Genomic DNA, 20,064 nt, shown 5'->3' on the forward strand with positions numbered 1-20,064 from the left:
AATCGCCACCAGCCAGCTCTCTTTATCAAAGGGGAGAACAGCCATATATGATCTTCTGGGAGACCATGGCCACTTTCATTTTCACTTCCCATCCCATGCAGCAGAGAACTGTTCGGCCCATCGTGGCCGTGGGGGGCAATTAACCCCCCCCCCCCCCCCCCATGTGGCTATGCTTCTAGCTGCCGCATAAATGCACCTGATGGATAACTTCATGATTTATTCCAGTGTAACCGCACTGTGGGTGGTCCTGGGTGGTGGGGGTGGGGATAAGGTACAATGTATCAGTGTTATCACCCTCGACACACGAGCTGTGAGTGGCCGTCTGTGTGTGCAGATTGCACCCACCCCTCTGTGGCAGCGCTGAGTCTGGGTAGCAGGGGAGACGGGGCCAGCATGTGGAGCAATGCTCCCTCTTCCCTTCCACTTGACGGTTCGCGGTGACGAAGCAGGCGAATGGTTGAGCCCTGGTTCCGTTAGAGTGAGGGAAACTCCTCCCTCGCCTTTTTTTTTTCCTCTCTCCACTCTCCAGACAAACAACCCCCCTTTACAACCGCCATGGTGTCATGGATCATCTCTAGATTAGTCGTGTGAGTATTGCAGGATTTTAAGGTGTTTCTTTTTTTTAAATCTAAGCGCTTATTTTTTTTAACCCTCAACCTGTAAATCGTTCTGACAGTGAAGCTGTCAAAAGAAAATGTGGATGTGAACGGTTCGGTAAAGGCTGCTCGCTTAGCCATCGACTTATACTATAACCACCCTGTAAAAACCGAAATCTCTCCCCCTCCCTTCAGCTCTAAAACAATCTCTCGTGTGGCTTGGAATGTGTGTGTGTCAGCCTGGGGAATGCTCCTTCTGATTATGAATATGTACAGAAAAATTAGTATCACGCGTGTGTTTCCCTGAACCGTTTTGCAGAAATAAACATCATTCGAAACGCAGAGCCCTAAAAATAATGCTGTCATCGTTGGTGATAGTTGACTTGCTGCTGGGTGCGCCCGCAGTCACCCAAGGACAATCTGCACAGGTTGGGGGCGGGGGGGGGGGGTGTCTCTGAGCGGATTCCAGATCCCTTTCAATCACCTCGCGCTCAAGATTGGAAATGGATCTCGATGGTGTGTTTTTTTGTTGTGTGATGTGTGTTGAGTGTTGAGAGCCGGTTGACTTGTTGGTATCTGACTGCATGACCGAGGGAGAGAGAGAGAGGTGAAACTGGAATTACTGCACCCTTTAAATATTACAGCTCCCTCCCTCCCCCCATCTGGATCACAAGTTGTTGCTCTCGCTTGCCTTAAAGGGATTTATTATCAGCCTGACACCGATCGAGTTTCTCCGAAGTTGTTGGGCTATGCTATCTACCAGGCCAGCAGCTGGTCAGAGGAAGCCCTGTTGGGCTCTGCATTCAGCTAGCGCCTGCCATACATACACCGCAGGTTGAAGGGGAAGAAGGGACAGACAGGCTGTGTGTGGGGTTTTTAAAAAAAAATAATGGGAGCACTTTTTAAAAAGAGAGAGAGAATGCGGACTGCTGGTTCTACTCCTACAAAGAGATTGGATGCAACCTGAGTGTTTCTGCTCTCAATCAGTCCAGTCTTATCTCTTCGTTTTTTCAAAGGGACATTTTCAGGGAGGCCTTTTGTTCTTATTTGCGGCGAATAAAGCGCACGGGAGTCACAGCCCGTGTAATAAATGGGTTCCACGCGGGCGGTGAGGGGATTGATCGAACTGGGATTGTTAGCGGGGCAAAGAAAGCTCAGCTGGCTCGCCTGTCCTGGCGTTAATTTTCATGTTTTATTTTTGCCTCGGTTAAAGCAACAATTTGGCTTTAAGTGCCTGCAGAATGAGCAGAAACTGATCTGCCGCTTTCACAGAATTAATAAAACTGAATTTCAGAATGACAGAATAGAGGGGGGGGGGGGGGGGGGGGGACACCAGAGATGTTAACCCACCCCCTCTGCCCTCGAGGATTGCCAACCTTGGCTGGACTTATTCCTGGAGATTTCACCACCTGACCTCCTGTATCCAAACGCCCCACCCAATAGGCAACCCTTTTTTCTCCGACTCTTAATACTTTACAACTAGCAGACGAAAATGTTCAAATAAGCACAATTTTACTTTTAGGACGCCTGTGATGTTTCTCCCGGTCCCTAGAGATTCCAGCTCGGGCAAACCTGGAGGGTTGGTAACCTTAATCGCTGTCCAACCCATGTCTTGATTTCCAGCATCTGCATTATTTTGTACCAAAAATTGAATCTGATATTTAATCAGGATACATTAGTATCCCTCATCATTAATGGGCCCCAACTTCTCAAGAACATTGCCTGAACAAAAGAACCCATTGGCCCAGTCCAAACCTGCCACAGTCTGAGCACACCAGACCCTGCTATAGCCCAAACAAAGCAGGCCCTGATTTAGCCAAAATAAACCAGGCCCTGACTCAATCCAAACAAACCAGGCCCAAGCACAGCTCAACTAAATCCTCAATATAGTCCAAATACGCCAGGCCCTAACACAGCCTATAGACATGCCAAGCACTAACACTGCCAAGCACTAACACAGCCCTAACAAACTAGGCCTTGACTTAATCCAAACGCATCAGGTCCTGATACAGCTCATATAAACCAGGCAGTAGCACAGCTAAAAACAGGCCTACGGCTGAACATGCATGTCCCTGACTACATCCAATACATCAGATACTGACACAGCCCAAACACACTAGGCCTCCATTAGGCAACATAAAGGGCAGCACGGTAGCATAGTGGTTAGCATCAATGCTTCACAGCTCCAGGGTCCCAGGTTCGGTTCCCGGCTGGGTCACTGTCTGTGCGGAGTCTGCACGTCCTCCCCGTGTGTGCGTGGGTTTCCTCCGGGTGCTCCGGTTTCCTCCCACAGTCCAAAGATGTGCGGGTTAGGTGGATTGGCCATGCTAAATTGCCCGTAGTGTCCTAAAAAGTAAGGTTAAGGGGGAGTTGTTGGGTTACGGGTATAGGGTGGATACGTGAGTTTGAGTAGGGTGATCATTGCTCGGCACAACATCGAGGGCCGAAGGGCCTGTTCTGTGCTGTACTGTTCTAAATCTAAATCTAAATCTGGACAAAATGTTACTATTCATAGAATTTACAGTGCGGAAGGAGGCCATTCGGCCCATCGAGTCTGCACCGGCTCTTGGAAAGAGCACCCTACCCAAGGTCAACACCTCCACCCTATCCCCATAACCCAGTAACCCCACCCAACACTCAGGGCAATTTTGGACACTAAGGGCAATTTATCATGGCCAGTCCACCTAACCTGCACATCTTTGGACTGTGGGAGGAAACCGGAGCACCCGGAGGAAACCCACGCACACACGGGGGGGATGTGCAGACTCAGCACAGACAGTGACCCAAGCCGGAATCGAACCTGGGACCCTGGAGCTGTGAAGCAATTGTGCTATCCACAATGCTACCGTGCTACCTCAATTATTATTATTAGCTGCTATCAACCTCTGGGATAAGCCACAGTCCCAGCCACTCAATAAAACATGTTCACGACCCAACAATACCATTTAAAAGGGAAGTGGAAATATTTGAGTAAGAATCAATTATGAGGGTACAGAACTAATTGGATGGCTGCCTGTGAGTGTAAGGTTTGATGAGATGAACTGAATAGCATTCCTCTGTACAGAGTGTCCACTGGCACCGTTACTTCAGTTCTTGAGGGGTAAGACGGGGCATGACTAATCGCAGGACCCAGAACAAACAAAGCAACTGCAGGGCAAAGATAAGCTTATTGACAGTGTGTGTTGAAAATGAGTCTCCTGAAACTGCAGCAAGCAAAACCCATGACCCAAACTGCAGCAACCAACCCAATAAAAAGCAGAGTGATTTTCCCTCTGTGCTGCAAAATTCTGCGACTGTGGGATCACAGAATCCCTCCAGTGCAGAAGGAGGCCGTTCAGCCCATCGCGTCTGCACCGACCCTGCCAAAGAGAAGCCCACCTGGGCCCACTCCCCCACCCTGTTCCCGTAACCCTGCGCATTGATGGTGGCCAACCCTGCGCATCTTTGGACAGCACTGTGTACAATATGTTTACAGTACAATATATTTACACAGTGCCTCATGCGGTTCTGACTGTTGCACGTGCACACTGTGGATGTGGTGGAAACGAAAGTGAATCACGTCAAATGAGTTTTAAAAAAAACATGTCAATGAGTTTCACCCGCATGCTTTGTGGAAACAAAGGAAAGGGTGTGAGTTGGACGGAGAGAGAAGCCCTGTCCTATGTGAGGGAACTGAAGGTTTCAAGCGCCTCCTTATTTGTTCCAGCATCAAAGCGGCATTTGCTGCTGACTCAGCGCTTGTCCAGCCCTTGGCGACCGAGCCCTTGTTCCCTGAGCCCATCCATCATCCTAAATAAACGCCCGGATTGAGAAACAAAAAATCTTTCGGATATATACTAACAATAAGTGATGATGAAACGAAAGGTGATGGTATTTGGCGGGATTGGTGGGGGGGGGGGGGGGGGGTTAAATTGAGGAAAATCGCAGCTACAACTAAATGTTTATGGATGAGTCTGTTGCTGTCAGTGGACAGGAATACCAAATACAGGAATGAGCGGGAGAGTATGCTGCGTGTGGTGTCAGACACAGGGCGTGGCGTCTGAGGAGTATTCCAGCTAAACTGTCCAGGCTGGATCTTTCACTGCGCTGTGCTGTCACTGTCTCTCTCCATCCCAAGCCTTGTAAAATAAGAATTTGAGTGCCTTAACGGTAAGCTAATTTGCAACATTCTAGTCCGGTCCCTCTCTCTCTGCAGACAGCTAAAGGTCAGGTGCAAAGGGGGTCCCAGTTGACACACAGGCCATCTGCTCCAACAGGGACACTGGCTGCGGCCTATTCCCTGCAGCCCGGGGGGATCGATACCGTCAGAAGGATGAAAGACTGAGAAGGTGGCAGTAGCCCCTGGTCTGGCAAACCGACATTATCTGCATCCTTTCAACTGTTGGAGTTTGGATTTATTCCCAACATGATCACTCTTTATTCAATTGAACCACTTACCTGAAGATTGTTACCGTCCCCCACACCACATTCTCATGTAGCTTTGGGACTGGATTTAAATAATTTAATTCGGGTTCTGTTCCCCTCTCCTGTCACCCAGTTTCCTCCTGTGGACCTGCCCAGAGGGTGGCCGGTTTCATTCCTGCTGATTGTTCATTCTGAGTTATGGAATTTTAGCATCTTTTTAAATGTATTCATGTGATGTGGGCTTCGCTGGCTAGGCCAGCATTTATTTACTGCCCCTCTGTAATTGCTCTTGAGAAGGTGGTGCTGAGCTGCCAAGATGAGTCACTGCAGTCCATTTGGTGTAGGTACATCCACAGTGCTGTTAGGGGGCGAATTCTAAGATTTTGACCGAGTGACACTGAAGGAACGGTGATATATTTTCAAGTCAGGATGGCGAGAGGCTTGAAGGAGGACTTTCAGGTGATGTTCCCATGTATCTGCTGCCCTCTTCTAGATGGTGGTGTCGTGGGTTTGGAAGGTGCTTCCTAAGGAGTCTTGGTGAGTTCCTGCAGTGCATCTTGTAGATGGTACACACTGCTGTTACCGTGCGACGGTGGTGGAGACAGTGAATGTTTGTGGAAGGGGTGCCAAACAAGCGGGCTGTTTTGTCCTGGATGGTGTTGAGCTTCTGGAGTATTGTTGGAGCTGCACTCATCCAAGCAAGTGGAGAGTGTTCTGTCGCGCTCCTAACTTGTGCCTTATAGATGGTGGACAGGCTTTGGAGAGTTACTTACACCCGGATTCCTAGCCTTTGACCTGCTCATGTAGCCACAGTAATTCTTTGGGTAGTCCAGTTCAGTTTTGGGTGTTTGCTAACGCCCCAGAAGTTAATAGTGGGGGATTTAACAATGGTGATGCCATTGAATGTCAAGGGACAATGGTTAGATCTTCTGTCATTGAAAATTATCATTGCCTGGAACTTGTGTGGTGTGAATGTTACTTGCTACTTGTCAACCCAAGCCTGGATATTGTTCAGGTCTTGCTGCATTTGGACATGGTCTGCTTCAGTATCTGAGGAGTCGTGGATGGTGCTGAACATTGTGTAATCATCAGCAAACATCCCCACTTCTGACGTTAAGATGGAAGGAAGGCCATTGATGAAACAGCTGAAGCTGGTTGGGCCTAGGGCACTATCTTGAGGAATTCTTGCAGTGATGTCCTGGAGCTGAGTTGATTGACCTTCAACAACCTCAACCACTTTCCTGTGGGTTAGGTATGACTCCAACCAGTGGAGAGTTTCCCCCAATTCCCATTTACTCCAGTTTTGCTAGGGTCCTTGATGCCATACTGTCAAAAGTAGTCTTGATATCAAGGGCAGTCATCACTGGAATTCAGCACTTTTGTACATTTTTGAACCAAGGCAGTAATGAGGTCAGGAGCTGATTGACCGTGGCGGGACCCAAAGTGAATACCAGTGATCTCTGATAGCGCTGTTGATGACCCCTTCCATCACTTTACTGATGAGCGAGAATAGAATGGTGGGGTGGTAATTGGCTGGGTTGGATCTGTCCTACTTTTTGGCTCAGGACATACCAGGCAATATTGCTGGGCAGATGCCAGTGTTGCAGCTGTACTGAAATCGCCTGGCTAGGGGTGCTAGAGGACAGGTCTTTAGTACCATTGGGATCCTATAGTTGATATCAATGCCACTAAAGCAAGGATGAAAATAATTAGCCAGGATTCCCATTCCTAATTGCTTTCCAGAGGATATGTAAAGAATAGTCTGAGAAGAAAAGCTCTGAAGAGATAGTTTAGAATTCCTGCAGTGCAGAAGGAGACAATGTAGCTCATCACATTTGCACCAACCCTCTGAAAGAGCATCCCACCTAGGCCCCATCCCCACAACTCCACCTAACATTTAAACACTAAGGGACAATTTAGCACGACCAATCTACCGAACCTGCACATCTTTGGAATGTGGGAGGAAACCAGAGCACCCGGAAGAAACTCATGCAGACACGCGGAGAATGTATAAACACCACACAGACAATCACCCGAAGTCGGAATCGAAGCTGGGTCCCTGGCACTGTTAAGCAGCAATGCTAACCACTGTGCCACCGTTTGTGTTACGAACATACATATGAGCATACAAATGAAGTGTAGGATTAGCCATTTGGCCCCTTGAGCCTACTCCGCCATTCAGTATGCCCATGGTTGATCTGATTGTGGCTTCAACTCCAATTTCCTGTCTACCCCCGATAACCTTTCACCCACCTATCAATTAAGAATCTCTCTTAAAAATATTCAAGGACCCTGCTTCTAAAGCTCTCTGGGGAAGAGAATTCTAAATAAAACCCTCTGAGGGAAATAAGTTCCACTCATCTGCCTTAAATGGGAGATAACTTATTTTTTAACTGTATCCCTCATTCTAGACTCTCCCACAAGGGGAAACATCCTCTCAGCATCCACGCTGTCAAATCCCCTCAAGATCACATATGTTTCAATAAGTTCACCTCTCATTCTTCGAAACTCCAACGGATACAAGCCCAACCTGTCCAACGTTTCCTCATAAGATAATCACCTGCCCTCATCTCATGTTATCAGTTGAGTTCACCTTTTCATAGAATTTACAGTGCAGAAGGAGGCCATTTGGCCCATCGAGTCTGCACCAGTCCTTGGAAAGAGCACCCTATCTAAGCCCACACTTCCACCCTAGCCCCGTAACGCACCCACCACCTAAGCTTTTTGGACACTAAGGACAATTTAGCATGCCAGTCCACCTTACCTGCACACCTTTGAACTGTGGGAGGAAGCCAGAGCACTCGGAGGAAACCCACGCACTCTGAACTATTCAAACACATTTCCATCCTTTCTTAAAGAAAGAGACCTAAACTGTACCCAATACTCTAAATGTGGTAACTGTAGCAAAGCATCATTTAGTTCCATTCCACTTGCAATAAAGAACAACATTCCATTTGCCATCCTAACCGCTTGCTGTACCTGCATACTAACATTTTGTGATTCATGTACCAGGATACCCAGTTCCCTCTGTACATCAGAGTTTTGCAATCTCTCTTCAGTTAAATGATATACGGCTTTTCTCCTGTTCCAGACAAAGTGCACAAGTTCACATTCTCCTAACATGGTACTCCATCTGTCAATTTTCTCCCATTCACTTAACTTATCTATATCCCTTTGCAGGCTCCTTTTGTCCTCTTCATGACTTACTTTCCTATCTTTCTCCGTGTCATCAGTAAATTTAGCGACCATACATTTTGTCCCTTCATCCACGTTATTGATATAAACTGTAACAGACGAGGCCTCAGCACTGCTCCCTCTGGTACTCCACTCGTCACATCTTATAACCCAAAAATTACCTATTTATGCCTATTCTCTGCTTCCTGTTAGCTAACCAATCTCCTCTCCATGCTAATGTGTTACCCCTACATCATGAGCTCTTACTTTGTGTAGTAACCTTTGATGTGGCATTTTGTTAAGTGCCTCTGGAAAGCTAGGTACACCACATCCACAGGATTCCCTTTATCCACATTATTTATTATTTCCTCAAAGAACTCTAATAAGTTAGTCAAACATGATTTCCCTTTTACAAAACCATGTTCACAGGGCTGCACGGTGGCGCAGTGGTGAGCACTGCTGCCTCATGGCGCCGAGGACCTGGATTCGATCCTGGCCCCAGGTCACTGTCCAAGTGGAGTTTACACATTCTCCGCATGTCTGCATGGGTCTCACCCCGACATCCCAAAAAGATGAGCAGGGTAGGTGAATTGGCGACACTAAATTGCTCCTTAATTAGAAAAAAAAGAATCAGGTACTCTAAATTTATTTTTAAAAACTAAAACCATGTTCACTCTGTCTGCTTGCATTGTGAGTTTCTAAGTGCCCTACTATAACCTCCTTAAGAATAGATTCTCGCATTTCCCCTACGACAAATGTTTAGCGATTTTGGACTGCAGCTTACTGTTTTCTGTATCACTCATATCTTGAGTAGCGGAGTCACATTCACTATTTTCAATCTGATGGGACCTTTCCTGAATCGAGGGATTTAAAAAAAATTAAAACCAATGCATTTGCTTTCTCAGCAGTCACTTCTTTGAAACGTCTACAGTGAAGACAGATGTAAAACATCTGTTCAGTTTGCCTACCTTTTTCATAATTTCCATTCTTACTTCCCCAGACTCACTCTCTAGAGGACCAATGCTTGGTTTAATTACTCTTTTCCTTTTCAAATACCTGTAGAAACTCTTACTATCTGTTCTTATATTTCGGGCTAGCTTTCTCTTATTACTCTTGGGTGGCACGATGGCTACCATTGCTACCTCACAGCTCCAGGGTCCCAGCTTCAATTCTGGCCTTGCGTGTCCTTCCTGAGTATTTTGAAATATCTCCTTAAATATCTTCTACTGACTTAGCCCTTAACCTGATTTCCTAGTACAGCACAGTGGCGCAGTGGGTTAGCCCTGCTGTCGCGTGGGGCCGAGATCCCAGGTTCAATCCTGGCTCTGGGTCACTGTCTGTGTGGAGTTTGCACATACTCCCCATGTTTGTGTGGGTTTCACCCCCACAACCCAAAGATGTGCAGGCTAGGTGGATTGGCCATGCAAAATTGCCTCTTAATTGGAAGAAAAAAGAATTGAGTACTCTAAATTTATAAAAAAATAAATAAAACCTAATTTCCCAGTTCACTTTAACCAGCTGTCTTAATTGAATCGACAAACCAATCCTCTATTTAAATTTTAAACACTATTCTTAAGATGTACTCTTCTCTCCCTCAAACCAAATGTGAAATTTAATCACATTATGGTCACTGTTACCTTGCAGTGCCTTCACTATGAAGTCATAAGTTACTCCTGTCTCATCACACGTCACCAGATCTAGTGTAGCCTGCTCGCTGTTTGGCTCTAAAACGAGCCCCTCTAAGAAACTGTCTTGAAAACACTGTATGAACTCATCATCCAGGTTACCGTTGCTAATCTGATTAGTCCAGCCTATAAGTGGATTGAAATCACCCATGATTATCGGCATACCGTTCTCACAAGCTCTCATTGTGTATCCCATCGTAAACTGTAATTATTGTTGTAGGGTCGAGAAACCGCTCCCACAACTGGCTTCCTACTATTTCTTATCTCTACCCAAACTGATTCTACATCTTGATCCCTAGAGCTAAAGCCTTCTTTTGCTCTACTGTACCAATGCCATCTTTATTAACAGAGACACCCCTCCCCCCTTTTCTGTCTTCCTGTCCTTCCTCAATGTCATGTGCCCTTGAATATTAAGGTCGGTCTTTGTAATCATGCAGCCATGTCTCTTTAATGAATATCACATCAGACATATTTATTTCTATTGCACTATCAATTCAGCTGCTTTGTTACAAATGCCATGTGCATTCAGATACAGAGGCCTGGATTCTCTGATCGCTCATGCCAAAATCTGGTTTGAGAATCCTAGTTTACGCCGGAATCGGGGGCGGCGCCGTTTTTGCGATGCTCCGCCCCCTCAAAAATGGTGGACTCGGGTAGTACACCACACACCATATGGACGGCCTCAGACGTCACCTGCCGCCCTCCCCCGATGCTCCGCCCCCAATGGGCCGAGCCCCCGACGCCGTGAGACACGTGTGCTCACACCGTTCGGGGCTCTCGTGTGGCAGCTACGGACTGAGTCCAGCGCCACCATAATCGGGGGGGGGGGGGGGGGGGGGTAGCCATTCTGCTGGCAGGGGGGGCTTCGGTGGGGGCTGGGGGCACTGGTGGTGGGTGGTCTGGGGTGGTGAGGCTGGTTACAGGGGTGCAGTTTTTGGCAGGCCAGGTCTGACACGGCCGGCACCATGTTGCACGGCGTGGCCGCTGCAGACAGTGCCGTGTGCCTGCGTGGCCACGGACCCAGCTATTCTACGGCCATATCCTCAACAACTCCCCTAACCTCCTGACCTTCACCTTGAAGTTGTATCCCCTTGTAACCGACCCTTCAAACTCACTCTTCTTTAACCTCTCACCTGGTCTCTATTTACCCTATGCCAATTTGCTCGTGGCTTCCGCTGGGAAGTGGGAGTAGTGTAAATTTAGAGTATTTTTTTGTCAGTGCAGACTTGATGGGCCGAAGGGTCTCTTCTGTACTGTATGATTCTATGATTCCAAAATTACATTGCTGGTTTGGAGTCGCATATAGACCAGATCAAGTAAGAATTCCAAATCTTTCCCCCAAAGGACATTAGTGAACAGATGTTTTTATTACAATCTAGTAGTTTCATAGTCACTATTATTAATATTTTTAAATTCCAGATTTATTTAATTCATTGGATCTCAATTCTCCAGCTGCTCTGGCTGACTCTGAACCCAGGTCTCTGGATCATAAGCACCATACCCCGAAGCTGTTAAGAGGGCTAAATAATCGTAAACAGAAAACTCATTTTTTAAAAGCCGTTTGATAAAGTTAGATCAGAAGCTAAAATTGTAAATGGAACATTAAAGAAAATAAATTGGCTGAAATTTTTAATGAGTATTTTCTGGAAATATTTATTTAATGCAATGTAGAATTTTTAATGTAATCTCCAGCCTAGTACATCCAATATCATAAAGCAGGGATCTCCATTGTTTGGAGCTGTGGACATGCATCAAGACTGCTGAGTGGGATATTGACTATTGATCATTGATAATTACATGCTGCCAAGTGCAAAAAACAAAGCCACCAAAATGCAAATTGGCAAACACATAGAAATACATAGAAGTGTAACTTTCAAATACAAGTGAAATGCTCCCATGTGTACAAAAAAATGCCCAAATGAAAACCCCCATCTATCAGAGAACGAGATTTCCTGTGTATAAAGCAGCAGGACCCAAGTGTCTCCATTTTCCCCCTTAGTCCTTCCTTTCCCCACATCTTATTTTTCCTGTTCACCATGCCCCTCTTCCCCTTCTTGACTGCCCTGCCCAAAGGCAGGCTCAACACAATGCACGGCAATCTCTACCATGGGTAGGGCAAGGAGGCAGGTGTCAAATCCACACCAGCTGGAACAAGGGTCAAACCCTGTGCTGTTGGCATAACTGATCTCCACACCAACCGACTGAGCCAGCCGGCACCCCAAGTTGCTGTGGCAACATACATTTTTACATACCTGGAGCTAAGGATAGTAATGGTAGATTCTCCAATTTTTATTACATGACTGACTTGGTATCTCTCCTGCTCTATGGTCTGCCATTAGCGTACATTGGAAGGATTTACAAGTTAATACCCAATAATATGGTATATATATATACATGGTACATTATGACCACATCTTCATTGCTCATCAAGTCCTGGATTGGGATTGGAAACTAGATCTTCTGGTTCAAAGTCAGGGATGCTGTCTACTGTGCCGCAAGTCCTCTTTCTCATCCCCATAAACTAAAGTAGAAACCTCATTCTGAGGCATACGAGGATTGCTAAAAGTTGAATTCTAAATAATGCAAAAACGCTGTTTCTTGATTGGTCAAAATCCACCAGTAGGAGAGCAACCTTTACTCATCTGATCACGGCAGGTATGGTGAGAACAAGGATTATGCGTGCGATTTAATGGCCTGGTCGCACCTGAATTGGTGACCCGACGGGACCCTCGAAAATCCTCACGAGACGTTGTGATCTGAATTTTGCCCTCACTGTATTTAGGCCCATTTAAATATGTCTGCGCTAGGAACATGGTGGCGCAGTGGTAGCACTGGAGTCTTACGGCGCCGAGGTCCCAGGTTCGATCCCGGCTCTGGTTCACTGTCCGTGTGGAGTTTGCATATTCTCCCCATGTTTGCGTGGGTTTCGCACCCACAACACAAAGATATGCAGAGTAGGTGGATTGGCCATGCTAAATTGCCCCTTAATTGGAAAAACTAAATTGGGTCCTCTAAATTTATAAAACAAAATGTCTACACTGTATTCACTGGGCGCCCCGGAACTAACGGCCTCGCCTGGGAGGCGGATTACAGGACAGAGACTGATGTCCTTGGGAGGGTACTTGCTAGAGCAGTTGGGGAGGGTTTAAACTAATATGGCAGGGGATGGGAACCTATGTAAGGATTCAGAGCAGGGGCAATCAAGAACAAAAGAAAAAGACAGAAAGGAGAATAAGAAAAGTGATAGGCAGAGAAATCAAGGGCCTGTTTCAGATAACGACACTGTAAAAAATAGTAAGGATGGGACAAGGTACGTTAAATAATAAAAGGACTAGCCTTAAAGTTTTGTACCTGAACACAAGGAGCATTCAAACTAAAATGGATGAATTAGTTGTGCAGATAGATGTTAAGGGATACGATATAGTTGGGATTACGGAGACAAGGCTCCAAGATGACCAAAAACGAAACAATTGAGGGCTATTCGGTTTTTAGGAAGGACAGAAAGAAAAAGGTAGTGAAGTTGCATGGCCGATTAAATAATGGGCTCCCATCATTTTTTCCAGTTAAGGGACAATTTAGCATGGCCAATCCACCTACCCTGCACATCTTTGTGTTGTGGGGACGAGACCCGTGCAAACATGGGGAGAATATGCAAACTTCACATGGACAGTGACCCAGAGCCGGGATCGAACATAGGTTCCCATCCCCTGCCATATTAGTTTAAACCCTCCCATACCGCTCTAGCAAATAAATAATGGCAGCACGGTGGCACAGTAGTTAGCACTTTTGCTTCACAACGCCAAGGTCCCAGGTTCGATTCCCTGCTGGGGTCACTGTCTCTGCGGAGTCTGCGTGTTCTCCCTGTGTCTGCATGGGTTTCTTCCGGGTGCTCCGGTTTCCTCCCACAAGTCCCGAAAGATGTGCTGTTAGGTAACTTGGACATTCTGAATTCTTCCTCCATGTATCTGGAATGTGGCGACTGGGGGCTTTTCACAGTAACTTCATTGCAGAGTTAATATAAGCCTACTTGTGACAATAAAGATTATATAAAAAAATATGATATTGATACAATATTGAGGAAAGATATTAGTACAGATGATGTGGAATCTGTCTGGGTCGAATTAAGAAACATCAAGGAGTAAAACACATTTGTAGGGGTGGTATACGGACCACCAAACTGCAGTGGTAATGTTGGGAATAGCATTAGACAGGAAATCAGAACTGCATGTGAAAAAAGGAACATCTGTGATTATGGTGACTTCAATCTGCATATAGATTGGGTGACTCAAATTAGTCACTGTACAATAGAGGAGGAATTTCTGGAGTCTTTACGGGATGGTTTTGTGGACCAATACAGGAACCAACAAGGGAACAGGCCATCTTGGACTGGGTGTTGTGCAATGAGAAAGGGTCAGTTATCAATCTAGTTGTGAGAGAAGCCTTGGGGATGAGTGACCATAATATGGTAGAATTCTTTAACAAGGTGAATAGTGAGGTAGTTGATTCTGAGACCATGGTCCTGAATCTCAATAAAGGGAACTATGATGGTATGACACATAAGCTGGTTATGACGGACTGAGAAACATTATTGAAAGGAAGGACAGTGGATTGGCAATGGCAGGCATTCAAGGAATGAATGGGTGAACTCCCAAAGTTGTTTATTCCTTTTTGGTGCAAGAGTAGAATGGGAATTGTGGCCAAACTATAGCTTACAAGGAAAATTAGAGATGGCATTAGATTCAAAGAAGAAGCATACAAATTATCAAGAGAAAACAATAGACCTGAGGATTGGGAACAGTTTAAAATTCAACAAAGGCAGACTAAAGGCTTGATTAAGAACGGGAAAATACAATTTGAAAGTAAACTAGCGGGGAATACAAAAACTGACTGTAAAAGCGTCTATAGGTAGATAGATAGATAGAGATAGATAAATACAGCACAGAACAGGCCCCTCGGCCCACGATGTTGTGCCAAACTTTTGTCCTAGGTTAATCATAGAATTTTGGACACTAAGGGCAATTTACCATGGCCAATCCACCCAACCTGCACATCTTTGGACTGTGGGAGGAAACCGGAGTACCCGGAGGAAACCCATGCACACACGGGGAGGATGTGCAGACTCCACCTACCCTGGTAGTTCGAAATCGAACTTGGGACCCTGGAGCTGTGAAGCAGTTGTGCTAGCCAAAATGCTACCGTGCTGCCCTTAAGAAGAAATTAATCTACACTCCATTATTCTACCCTAATCTATGTACCTATCCAATAGCCACTTGAAGGTCCCTAACGTTTCCGACTCAACTACTTCCACAGGCAGTGCATTCCATGCCCCCACTACTCTCTGGATAAAGAACCTACCTCTGACATCCCCCCTATATCTTCCACCATTTACCTTAAATTTATGTCCCCTTGTAATGGTTTGTTCCACCCAGGGAAAAAGTCTCTGACTGTCTACTCTATCTATTCCCCATATCATCTTATAAACCTCTATCAAGTTGCCCCTCATCCTTCTCCGTTCTAATGAGAAAAGGCCTAGAACCCTCAACCTTTCCTCGTAAGACCTACTCTCCATTCCAGGCAACATCCTGGTAAATCTCCTTTGCACCTTTTCCAAAGCTTCCACATCCTTCCTAAAATGAGGTGATCAGAACTGCACACAGTACTGCAAATGTGGCCTGACCAAGGTTTTGTACAGCTGCATCATCACCTCACGGCTCTTAAATTCAATCCCTCTGCTAATGAACGCTAGCACACCATAGGCATTCTTCACAGCTCTATCCACTTGAGTGGCAACTTTCAAAGATCTATAAACATAGACCCCAAGATCTCTCTGCTCCTCTACATTGCCAAGAACCCTACCGTTAACCCAGTATTCCGCATTCATATTTGTCCTTCCAAAATGGACAACCTCACACTTGTCAGGGTTAAACTCCATCTGCCACTTCTCAGTCCAGCTCTGCATCCTATCTATGTCTCTTTGAAGCCGACAACAGCCCTTCTCACTATCCACAACTCCACCAATCTTCGTATCATCTGCAAATTTACTGACCCACCCTTCAACTCCCTCATCCAAGTCGTTAATGAAAATCACAAACAGCAGAGGACCCAGAACTGATCCCTGCGGTACGCCACTGGTAACTGGGCTCCAGGCTGGATATTTGCCATCCACCACCACTCTCTGTCTTCGGTTAGCCAGTTCGTTATCCAACTGGCCAAATTTCCCACTATCCCATGCCTCCTTAATTTCTGCATAAGCCTACCATGGGGAACCTCCAGGTATGTAAAGAGAAAAAGATTGATAAAAACATGAGCGTAGGCCTCTTACAGTCAGAAATGGGGGATTCATAACAGGGAACAAAGAAATGGCCGAGGAACTAAATTTGTACTTTGCTTCTGTCTTCACAGGAAGACATGAATAATGTACGGGAACTTCTGAGAAGCACAAATTTTAGTGACGAGCTAAAGGAAACGAGTTTAGTAAATAAATGGTTTTGGAGAAATTAATAAGATTGACGGTGGACAAATCTCCAGGGTCTGATAATCTTCACCCCAGAGTACTTAAAAAAGTGGCCCTAGAAATAGTAGATCCATTGGTGGTCACTTTCCAAAATTCTTTGGACTCTGAAATGGTTCCTTCAGATTGGAGGGTAGTGAATGTAACCCCGCTATTCAAAAAGGGAGGCAGGGAGTAAAACAGGGAACTATAGACCAGTGAGCCTAACATAGGCAGTAGGGAAGTTGCTGGAGTCCATTATCAAGGGTTTGATTTGGGAAGCAGTGGTGTAATCAGACAAAGTCAGCATAGATGTATGAAAGGAAAATCGTGCTTGATAAATCTACTGAAATTCTTTGACGATGTAACTAGTAGAGGTGACCATGGAGAACAGGTGGATGTGGTTAATTTAGACTTTCAGAAGGTTTTCAACAAGGTCTCACACAGCAGATTAATATGTAATGTTAAAGCACATGGGATTACGGGTAGTGCCTTGAAATAGAAAGCTGGTTAGCAGACAGGAAGCAAAAAGTTGGAATAAGTGGGTATTTTTCTGATTGGTAGGCAGTGAATGGTGGGGTACCACAGGGATCTGTGCTAGCACCCCAACTGTTCACATCATATATATTTTTTTGAAATTTTTTGCAAAGAGCCTTAACATAGTGAAAACGAACAGTGGGAAAGAATAAGCATGTTAATAAGGCACTTCCCCTGTCAGCTCTGTTTGCCCATGCCACACGTGTTCAACTAAACTAACGTGGCACTAACCCTCCCATACCTACTCGAGTGCTGCTGCTGTCGGTTTCCTGCGCTGCTCCCTGAGAGTCTGCAAGCGACCTTCTCCCCCGGGGGATCCCTGGTCACCCCCCTTTGCCCACTTAAGTCTCCTCTGCTCTATTTCTCAGCTGCCGCACCCCCCCCCCCCCCACCTCCCGACCTCCACTGCCCCCCGAGGCCTGACCTGCCAGGTCAGCCCTGCGCTTGGCCCTAGTCTGCCCCTCTTCCTACTCTCCCTGGTGCCCCCTGACCTACGCTAGCTACGCTGACCCCTGCCTGTCTGTCTCCCGCCCAAGCGCTCGGGCCCTCCCCCCGCACACCAAGGACCCATTAACCTGATTGTATCTCACCATGCCCTTTTAACCAGCCCCTAGCCCATCCCCCTATCAGAGGCCCTGATCCCCCGCCAAAAGGTACCAAGTGCAGGGCCCCCTTTGCAGGGCCCCCCTCTCTTCTCCCCACTCCCCCCTCGTTGCAATCTCCCAAAAACACCCTAAACAGTGCGCCCTCCAGCCCCCACTCTCTGTCCAGGCTGAAAACAATCTTGGATAAAACATTACAGTACAGGATAATATAACAAACCGCCGCCACACAAAAGCTCTGAGAGCCCAGAGTCCTTTAGTTCAAGTCCAGCTTCTTTTAATAAAAGTCCACACCGAGTCAGAGCAGATTAGGTTAACAGACCGCCGCCACTGTACAGCACTGAAAAAACTAAGTGCCTGTTAGTTCAAGTCCAGTTTCTTATCTTTAATGAAAGTCCAAACCTGTTCTGGTGTCTCAAAGTAGTAGTGGATTTCCTCAAACCTAACCCAGAGCTTCGCAGGATACAGCATTCCAAACCTCACCTCCTTTTTGTAGAGGGCTGCCTTTACCTTGATGAATCCTGCACGCCTCTTGGCCAACTCCGTTCCCAAGTCCTGGTAAATGCGCACCTCGCAGTTCTCCCATCTGCTGCTCCTCTCCGCCTTGGCCCATCGCAGCACACGTCCCTTTCAGCAAGCCGGTGAAAGCAGACCACCAAGACCTCGGTCGGTCGTCCGTCCTGGGCTTCCTTGCGGGGGCTCTATGTGCCCCATCCAACTCCAGGGGTCGAGGCAAGGCCTCCGGTCCCATCAGCGCCTCGAGCATACCCATCACTTATGCGCCCACATCCGACCCCTCGCAGCCCTCGGGGAGGCTAACGATCCTCAAATTCTGCCTCCTGGCTCTGTTCCCCAGCTCTTCAAGCTGCACTTGCATCCTTCTCTGCCGGGCGTTCAGCTCCTCCACCTCGTGCTCCAGCTCCGTTACCGTGCCCGCCTGGCTGGAGAGCTTCACCTCGACCTCCCTGAGCGCCTTCTCTTGAACCGCCTGTGTCTCAACCATTCGGTCCATTACCGCTCTCATCAGGTCCAGCGTGTCCCTCCTCAGTTCGGCGAAGCAATTCCTGAAAAACTCCATCTGTTGCTCCCTTGGCCAGGGAGCCTCCGCTCCCTGGTCCCTGCCGTCCGCCATGCTTCGCCACCCGGTCTGGGGTCCCCGCTGCTCCCGCTTCAATCCTTGCCGTTCCACTCGACCACTTCTGGTCCAGCTGTCCATACCCCGGGGGGGAAGCCTCTTCTTTATCGTCTCCTCCACCGAGTTAGGTCGCCAGGTCCCGTAAAATTCCGTTAAATATGGTCCGTTTGCCGATCGCAGCTGGGAGCGATCCGACCTGCGACCTGCTTCCTCAAGGATACCACCGGAAACTCTGTTCACGTCATATATTAACGATTTGGACGAGGGAACTAAATGTATTATCTCCAAATTATTTGCAGATGATGCAAAGTTGGATGGGAGGGTGAGCTGTGAGGAGGATGCAGAGATTCTTCAACGTGATTTGGACAGGCTGAGTGAGTGGACATATGCATGGCAGATGCAGTATAATGTGGATAAATGTGAGGTTATCCGCTTCAGTAGCAAATATAGGAAGGCAAATTAGTATTTGAACGGGTGTAGATTGAGAGAGGCGAATACTCAGCGAGACCTTGGTGTCCTCGTGCATCAGTCGCAGAAAGTAAGGGCGCAGGTACAGCAGGCAGTAAAGAAGGCAAATGGCATGTTGGCCTACATAGCAAGAGGATTTGAATATAGGAAAAGGGATGTTTTACGGCAATTGTATCAGGCATTAGTGAGGCCACACCTGGGGTATTGTGTGCACTTTTGGTGTCCTTGGCCAGGATTCTCCCCTACCCAGCGGGGCGGGGGTCCCAGCGTAGCGGAGTGGCGCTAACCACTCCGGCGTTGGGCCTCCCCAAAGGTGTGGAATTCTCCGCACCTTTAGGGGCTAGGCTGCGCCGGAGTGGTTTCCGCTCCGCCGATGGCGCAAAAACCGGCGGCAACGGCCTTTGGCGCTGCGCCGCCCGGCGTCGGGCTGGCCGAAAGGCCTTTGCCGGTCTGCGCATGCGCTGGTGCGTCAGCGGCCGCTGACGTCACCACCGGCACATACGCGGGAGGGGGGTCTCTTCCACCTGTAAGGAGGCCGTGGTGGCGGTGGAAGAAAAAGAGTGCCCCCACGGCACTGGCCCGCCCGCCGATCGGTGGGCCTCGATAGCGGGCCAGGCCACCGTGGGGGCACCCCCCGGAGTCCGATCGCCCCGGACTCCGGGGGCCCGCTCGTGCCGCCAATCCCGCCGGTACCAGAGGCGGTTTAAACCATGTCGTCGGGATTGGCCTGTCAGCGGCGGGACTTCAGCCCATCGCGGGCCGGAGAATCACCGCGGGGGGCACGCCGATCGGCGGGGTGTGATTCCCGCTCCCGCCGATTCCCGGGTGGTGGAGAATTATGGCCACGGCGGGTGTGGGATTTACTCCGGCCCCGGGCGATTAGCGACCCTGCGGGGGGGTCGGAGAATTCCGCCCCTTATCTGAGGAAGGATGTTCTTGCTATGGAGGGAGTGCAGCGAAGATTTACCAGGCT

At 47.6% G+C, this 20,064-nt stretch overlaps 1 protein-coding gene across 4 annotated transcripts in view; it reads left to right on the forward strand.

Annotated features, from left to right (window-relative positions):
• The first annotated feature begins 300 nt into the window (after positions 1-300).
• The window catches only part of reep1 (receptor accessory protein 1), a 123,421-nt gene continuing 103,657 nt past the window's right edge, over positions 301-20,064 (forward strand). For 2 of the 4 annotated variants that reach the window (XM_038793295.1, XM_038793296.1), the window contains exon 1: positions 301-587. In XM_038793295.1, coding sequence (XP_038649223.1) covers positions 556-587 — 32 coding nt within the window. In that variant the 5' untranslated portion in view covers positions 301-555. The remainder of the gene's footprint in view (positions 588-20,064) is intronic. The other 2 variants (XM_038793297.1, XM_038793298.1) reach the window with 2 other exon arrangements.

Source organism: Scyliorhinus canicula, chromosome 3, assembly GCF_902713615.1.
Source record: "Scyliorhinus canicula chromosome 3, sScyCan1.1, whole genome shotgun sequence".
In the NCBI taxonomy this organism is placed as follows: Eukaryota; Metazoa; Chordata; class Chondrichthyes; order Carcharhiniformes; family Scyliorhinidae; genus Scyliorhinus; species Scyliorhinus canicula.